General features: G+C 41.2%; 2 protein-coding genes and 1 non-coding gene across 4 annotated transcripts in view; 2 read left to right on the top strand and 1 right to left on the bottom strand.

The window, feature by feature from the left end:
- The first annotated feature begins 166 nt into the window (after positions 1-166).
- trnay-gua (transfer RNA tyrosine (anticodon GUA)) lies at positions 167-255 on the top strand. Its single transcript is given in 2 exon segments — positions 167-203; positions 220-255. It is a non-coding gene; the product is annotated as a tRNA-Tyr (tRNA).
- Positions 256-2,360: 2,105 nt separating this feature from the next.
- On the bottom strand, positions 2,361-3,272 carry ost4 (oligosaccharyltransferase complex subunit 4 (non-catalytic)). Of its 2 annotated transcripts, none has more exons than XM_016256139.1 (3): positions 3,174-3,272; positions 2,538-2,670; positions 2,361-2,448 (listed from the first exon to the last, which is right to left on the bottom strand). In XM_016256139.1, exon 2 carries the CDS (start codon positions 2,664-2,666, stop codon positions 2,553-2,555), a length of 114 nt encoding a protein of 37 aa, XP_016111625.1. In that variant the 5' UTR covers positions 2,667-2,670; positions 3,174-3,272; the 3' UTR covers positions 2,361-2,448; positions 2,538-2,552. The 2 variants fall into 2 exon arrangements, with proteins under 2 accessions (XP_016111625.1, XP_016111626.1); XM_016256140.1 differs by having other exon boundaries at positions 2,361-2,451; positions 2,539-2,670.
- Positions 3,273-3,484: 212 nt separating this feature from the next.
- Positions 3,485-7,557, top strand: part of LOC107569946 (GEN1 Holliday junction 5' flap endonuclease) — a gene marked incomplete at its 3' end in the record, with an annotated part of 18,138 nt that continues 14,065 nt past the window's right edge. Inside the window, exons 1-4 of the mRNA XM_016256119.1 lie at positions 3,485-3,555; positions 4,217-4,379; positions 4,458-4,650; positions 5,736-5,912. Coding sequence (XP_016111605.1) covers positions 4,219-4,379; positions 4,458-4,650; positions 5,736-5,912 — 531 coding nt within the window. The remainder of the gene's footprint in view (positions 3,556-4,216; positions 4,380-4,457; positions 4,651-5,735; positions 5,913-7,557) is intronic.

Raw genomic sequence — 7,557 nt, 5'->3', positions numbered from 1 at the left:
TGCTGAGACACTGATGCAGTGCTACATTTCTACAAACCTGATGAAGAAACACACTCATCCTGATCTCTGATTTTAGCAGATATTACTTTGGGCGAGCTTGTAGGCATGGGTAGTTTTTGTTTTTGTGTCCATTCATAAGTCATGTTATTCTGGGGTCTCCTCGGCCCCTTCGATAGCTCAGTTGGTAGAGCGGAGGACTGTAGCGGTGAAGCCACGGAGATCCTTAGGTCGCTGGTTCGAATCCGGCTCGAAGGAGGGAGCTTGTTTTTTTCATGCACAGCTCGAGTAGCAAGATTGTGTTCAGTTTGAACTCTTTCTTCCATGTTGTATTTTTGGGTAAGAATAAGAAGCACTTCATCCGGTACTTAGCGTCTTTCATTCCAACATAAGAAAGCATTTCTGGAATCTGCGTCTGAAATAGCATTTAGATGTATTTACACAGTGTATGTATCTCAGAGGGGACGTGGATGCATTTAACCTGCAGTTACAGATGCATAAATAATACTGATATTTAAAATGATTTTTAACATGGAAAAAACAGTTGAAATGTGAAATTAAAACCGCCAGTAGGTGGCAGCAAGTGACTGTTAATGAGTGAGTCGTTGAGATTCACCGATTCATTCAAACGGCTGATTCATTCAGGAGCAAAACTTTTTGACCTTGTTAATGAATCATTTATTCAACCGACTCGTTCAAAACACTGATTCGTTCAATAAGTAAATTGCTCAGAGACGCAAAACAGTGCTGTGTGACCTTTGTTTGGAACTATTTTTGTTAGCGATATTGAGCAAAAACAGGCAATGTTGTGTTTTTAGGAGTCTAACTCGCAGACGCCAAACCCGCTTTCCTGCAGTCCGTGTTCTTCCCACAGTATTTTATAGTATACAGAGTAAAAGTATACATTTTAATTAGGAGGTGTAGTGGAGTGAAAGTGAAAGCGGACAGAAATACCACTGTTCAAGATAACGCTATGCACACATTCATCAAACCAGACCAGATGAACTGGTTTAACTGCTCAAGGATTTGAATGATCATTTCTTTGCTGGACACTTGCATGCAACATTACCCTGCCTAACCAGTCTTTTACAGTTTTTGACCAACATTGCCTATTTAAAATATTCATATTCTGGTCCAAACTGGTCTTCTGCACGGTTTAATATTAATGTAAGGAACCCTAAAGATACAAGTTGTCGCGCGCTGCTAGAGTGCTTGTGCAGTGCGTGAGCGCAGTGTGTAGCACGCGCGGGGGGTTAGCTCAGATGCGAGAGGTAGCGGGACCGATGCCCGCATCCTCCAACTCTTTTCACACCGCGAATTATGAAGGAATTATAAAAGAAAATATCAAAGTAGACAACTCGCACTGAATTAGATGTTTTAAAAATATACGTAGAATCTTGAATCTCAGTATTAAAAACGTGAATAATCTGATTTTGGGCGAGCCAATCAGCGGTCGCTGTGCTGCGCTCTCGAGCCAATCAGCGGTCAGCTCGCTGTTCCTGTGAGTCGGGTTTGTTTGGGTCGCTGAGGACGGAATAAATGCAGGTATTTATTCTCAACACGGCGAAGACAAACTCGTGCTTGCTCGGAATCGTGTTTAGATCGTGTTTAGGTGTTTTGTCCGACGACAACGCTGGTTTCGTCATGAAATCTCTGCTGTGAAGCTAGCCAGTGCTAAGCAGCACGAGATCAGAAACATCATGTGTTTATGATCTGGCGAATGATAAAGAATGAGACGCTTCGGATAACATGTTTATATCGCGTACCGTTACCTACAAAACCGTACCGCGGTACAGCGATGACTTCTGATGAAAATACCTGCTATTGTTTGATTTCTGTAAAATCACGGTCATCTTATTGCTCGGAGACAACGACAATTATGTTGAATATTAATTACAAATATTAAATGAAGTAATTAAAAATGTACGGCAGTACCAGGGTATTACCATGTTTGGTACATGTCTGATATTTCAGCAAGCTTCAAAGAAAATTTAACTAGAAGTCGTAAAATTTATTTTTAGGAAACAGGACAAATTAAAAATGAAAAAAAATCTACTGTATAAACATTACGTAAAAAGTGAAAAAATAGTTTATTCAACTTTACAGAAGGAGAATGCTGCAAAAATGTTTCAATAACATGTATAGTGTATATTTAGCATGTGCAATAAAACATATCACGGTTATGTAAAGGAGAAAAAACGCTTTTAAACGTGTGGCTGGAGTTTATTCTGGTTTGTTTTGAACAGGATTGTGAAGCGAGTCCGAGTCCGTTCACGCCGAATGAAACACCGTTTCTCTGCGAAAGCAGTAAACACCCATGTGTTTCTGAAAGATGAAAACATGAAGAACACACACACACAGTCTCACACTCTGACACTTTATTCACATCATTTTCATACAAAATGCAGATGTCCAGGCTGCCCGAGCGTCCGGTTCCTGGTCCTCCTCATCCTGAAACAGACACACAGCAGTGATCATCATCTACGGAGACGGAGACGGAGACGGAGCAGAGGCTGCTGGGATACGCCGGGCGCGCTCACCTGTCTCTCTCAGCCTCACTCCAGCTTCTTGGGGTTGTTCACGGCCACATAATGATAGAGCACCACCAGCAGAAAGAGCGAGACGCCCAGCATGTTAGCGAAGATGGCCAGTTGCACGTCAGTCACCATCTCACTGCAGAACAGCACAGAGCAGCTCACACACTACTCACACACCGTCCAGCGTCCGGAAGAGCCTCGGGTCTCATGCTAAAGATGATTTTCTCAATATTTAGATTTTTTTGCACCCTCAGATTCCAGATTTTCAAATATTGTCCGATCCTAACAAACCATACATCAATGGAAAGCTTATTATTCAGCTTTAATGTGATGCATAGCTCTCAGTTTCAGGAATTGAGCTGCAAGACTGCTTTTGTGCTGCAGGGTCACACACAGCGCTTTATGCAATACTGATTATAAATGTAACGTTATGTAATAACACCACAGTATTAGGTGAAGGAGTTGAAAGCGCGATTAAAACACTCTTCCTCTTCCTCCTCCTCCTCATCGATGAGCACATCATAAACTCATAATCGCTAATAAAGCTTTTTTCTGAGCTCGAGAGTGTGATCAGCTGTGATGCGACGACAGCACACTGTAATAACGAGCACCAGTGGTGTAGTTCCCGGAGTTACTCACGCGTATCGTCTAGTTTTCGGGATGTTTGTGAGGAGTTCTCGAGAAGCTCGTGCTGCGCGGAGTTCCGGGGTTGAGACACGTCACCTACATACGGGTCTCTGGACGCGTCACGTCCGGAACAAGTCCCTGCCCGCTCACATTTACTTATTTTTTTTTTTTTTTACAGTTATTAATCTTGCTTTCGTATGAATTGTTTGTCTTTGATGTCACACTAAAATTGAAAATAATTCCGAGTCTGAGCGGAAGCCGCGCTTCTCCTCCCGGCCGCTGGAGGCGCTGATGACGCGCGAGATCTCCAACATTCAAACCGAAGCTTCGCTCAACAACAACATTCGTGTAAACACCGCCCTTTGATCCCTGAAGATACATCTTACACGTGCAAGTAACCTTTCCTTCTCATAAACTCTGTCTCTTGTGTTAACCCTTACTGCTAATCGAGTGGCTTTGATCAAAACATTTTTGTTAAACTTTTAGTTTTTAAAAGAAGTGAATTCTTTTCTTCAGGAAGCATGCGTTAAAGTGACACAAAGACTTACATTGTTAGAAACTATTTCTATTTTGGAAGAGTGCTGTTCTTTTTAACTTTCTATTCATCAATAAATCCTGAAAAAGTATCACAGCTTCCAAAAAAATATGCAGCAGCAGCAGTTTCCAGCATTAATAATAAATCAACATATTATAGTGATTTCTGAAGATCATGTGACACTGAAGACTGGAGGAATGATGCTGAAAATACAGCTGCGCATCACAGAAATACATTACAGTTTAACAGAGATTCACATAGAAAACCATTATTTTAAATTGCAATATTTTGATCAAATATATGCAGCCTTGATGAGCAGAAGAGACAACATTAAATATCTTACTGATCCCATATATAATCAAATATTATAAATAATATATATACAGAGAGATGTTAACTATTTTATACACAAGTAGTACGTTATAGTATTTTTTTAAAGAGTTGTGCTAAGTGCTTTCAGCGTGTTGGTCTTGTTTGGACGTCTGTATGTTGTGAAGCGAGCTGCTGTGTGTTTCTGCAGCGATGGGTGTCTCTGAGCTCTGGTCCGTCCTGGAGCCGGTCCGGCAGTCTGTGCCGCTCTACAGTCTGTCAGGAAAGACCCTCGCCGTGGACCTCAGCCTGTGGGTCTGCGAGGCCCAGCACGTGCAGGGCATGATGGGAAGAGTCACCAAACCGCATCTCAGGTGAGTCTGGAAGCAGTCGGAGAGGTCGGAGCCGTTTATTGCAGAGTGGCTCAGGTGTGGATGCTGTGTGTCGCGCAGGAACCTGTTCTTCCGCGTGTCCTCGCTCACGCTGATGGGTGTGAAGCTGGTGTTTGTGATGGAGGGAGACGCGCCGAGCATCAAAGCCCAGACCATGAGCAAACGCAGCGAGATGAGATACGGCGGAGCCAAGGCCAAACCCCCCGCTGCTAAAAACACCAGCAGAAGCCGATTCAAGGCCGTGCTGAGAGAGGTCAGCCTGCTTTCCGTCTCCACGTGCTGTTAGGACCTCGTCACCTAAGTTTACTTAATAATACTTCCTTACATTCATATAGCACTTTTCTGGGTACTCTTAGCGCTTTAATTGGAAGAAGGGAATCTCTTCAACCACCACCAGTGTGCAGCATCCACCATACTTCACTATATGGAGCACTAAACGGTCACAAGGGTCCATTTTTACTGAATAAATGCGCTTTCCATTGATGTATGGTTTGTTAGGATAGGACAATATTTGTAAATCTGGAATCTGAGGGTGCAAAAAAATCTAAATATTGAGAAAATCATCTTTAAAGTTGTTCAAATGAAGTTCTTAGCAATGCATATTACTAATCAAACATTAAGTTTTGATATATTTACGGTAGGAGATTTACTAAATATCTTCATGGAACATGATCTTTACTTAATATCCTAATGATTTTTGGCATAAAAGAGAAATGTATAATTGTGACCCATACAATGTATTGTTGGCTATTGCTACAAATATCCCCCAGCGACTTAACACTGCTTTTGTGCTGCAGGGACACATTACCAAATAAATCCTAATCTAATCATGACAAATATATATCGTTGGAAAGGTCTAAGAATCCTAAACAGCTATTTTGTAGGACATTAATTTATGACAAGAGTGCACCTCACAAATCTACATCATGACAGGAATCACAAAGGTTGCCTTTTTCCCTAACGCTTTATAAATCATCATAAATTATATATCAATTGAAAGCTTAAAAAACATCCTGTGAAAACCATTTTAAAATCAGACATTGCTTGTCCGTGGAAATGGTACTTCAAAATCATATTACAAAATGTATAACGATGTTTGGATCGTGCACTTTCTCGTCTCTGTTCAAGACGGGCCTTCATTTGATACAGGAACTATTCGAGCCGTTCGTGCCAGACTGAGGAGAGAGGTGTTGTAATAATGTAAAATATGTGAAAAATAACGTGTTTTTCGAACAACCTAGTATGAGAGCCTGTTCTAGTACACCCCCAAAACAAGATCAAGACTTTGTAAAAGAGTATAATAGGACCCCTTTAAAGGGTTAAAGTGTTTCTGTGCAGTGCGCTGAGATGCTGGACTCTCTGGGAGTGCCGTGGGTGTCGGCGGCGGGCGAAGCGGAGGCCATGTGTGCTTATCTGGACTCACGGGGCGCTGTGGACGGATGCATCACTAACGACGGAGACGTCTTCTTATACGGCGCTCAGACCGTCTACAGGAACTTCAACATGACTACAAAGGTTCCTACTCCTGTTTAAGTCTCCACGCTAGGGTTTCAACAAACAATTATTTTGATAATCGATTAATCTAACGAGTATTAGACCGATTAATCGTCGATCATTTCACTGATTAATAATCGGTAGACTTTGATTGATTATTCAGCTTTTGCAGTTAGTTAAAATATTGAGTTATACATATTCTAATCACTTCAGATTTTGAAAATCATAATGTAATTATAATTGATTAATTTATAGAAATAAATATATTTGTCTGAGAAACTCTCTTATTCACCATTTAATTAGCTATATGAAACACTATTCTGCCTAACATCTCCTTTTGTAAGTCTTTTATATGGATAAGAAACAAAATAAAGGTAAGTGATAAGACGCTTTATTTTTGGATAAACGATTTTATTCACAACAATCTCTAAAAATACTTTATAGGGTTGTTATAATAATCCTGAGCTAGATCAAGCTTCGATCTCTGCAAACCAAACCATCAGTTTAATGAAATAATATATTTTGCCACTAATAAACAGATGTATCGCTAGCTAGCTCCACGCGGGAGAGCTGCTTTATAACAGAAAGTAAAGTTGTGATTCTAGCTGAAAGCGACACCGACTCTGGTTTTTCATGTTTAAGGCTGTCTGCTGCATAAAGTATTATATAAATAAACGCATAGCTCGTGCAAACATCACAGCACTGTAATCAGATGCTTTCTTAACTGCTGCTTTCTCACCGCTGTCAGCTTTTCTTGTTTATTTGGTTATTGAGAGGAAAGCGCGCAGCGTATATTTACACATTCATCCAAACGCTGTTTTGATTAGAGTATATATTTTTTGTTTGTTTGTTTTTTAAAATATGTATACCTGTGTTTGTGTATGTATGTAAGTGGTGTCTAGTTGCCAGAGGAACTTCCACATGAACGGAAAAAAGTTTAACTAACTAATTAATTATTATGAATTAGTTTTAGTTAGTTATTTTAGTACTTCAAGTGAAACTAAATGAAAAAAGTTTCTTTGGCAAGTAGCTAATGTTAATTTTTGTGACTTGAAATAACTTTTATTTTACAGCATGAATGCGTGGTCTAAGTGAATAGTAAACAGCTGCTGAGATTCGCAGCGTGGAGGTTCGGACCCGGAAACGACTAAACGAGCGCATTATTGTGGCATGTGTGATGTGAACCCGCCCCTTGATCACATGACCACTACTGCTCTAGTGTGAGGGAGTTTACAGTCACTGTCACACAAACACACGGCCTGCAGGATTATAAAGCCTGTTTTTACTCCGTCAAATGCAGAGCGAGACGCTCCGGACTCATACGGCCTTCAGGTTTCCAGCATCTGCAGCTTGGCTGCAGCTCGTCCACCCCAACAGCTTTAAAAAGAAAATCTCGAACAACGGCTCGCATCTCCAGGACGGCCCCCGGCAGCTCTTTCTGCGAGTAATCACGTTTGAGACCCGCCAAACCAAGCCGAGCGGTAAGCAAATGCACACGGCGCAACGTGACGAGGCGAAACACCATCATGTGCTGAAGAAAAGGTTTTGAACCACAAACTCAAAAAATCCTTGGAAAATCTGGATCCCAAACCTAACAGGAACCAGACACGCTCACAGACATGCATGTGTGTGAGTGAGTGTGTGTGTGTGTGTGAGAGAGTGAGTG

This window comes from Sinocyclocheilus grahami, unplaced genomic scaffold (assembly GCF_001515645.1).
Source record: "Sinocyclocheilus grahami isolate Dianchi unplaced genomic scaffold, SAMN03320097.WGS_v1.1 scaffold1398.1, whole genome shotgun sequence".
Taxonomy (NCBI): domain Eukaryota; kingdom Metazoa; phylum Chordata; class Actinopteri; order Cypriniformes; family Cyprinidae; genus Sinocyclocheilus; species Sinocyclocheilus grahami.
This window is presented reverse-complemented; position numbering and strand designations above follow the sequence as displayed.

Excerpts from the sequence above, each read along its gene's own strand:
- ost4 (XM_016256139.1), bottom strand. The coding sequence starts at position 2,666 with ATGGTGACTGACGTGCAACTGGCCATCTTCGCTAACATGCTGGGCGTC.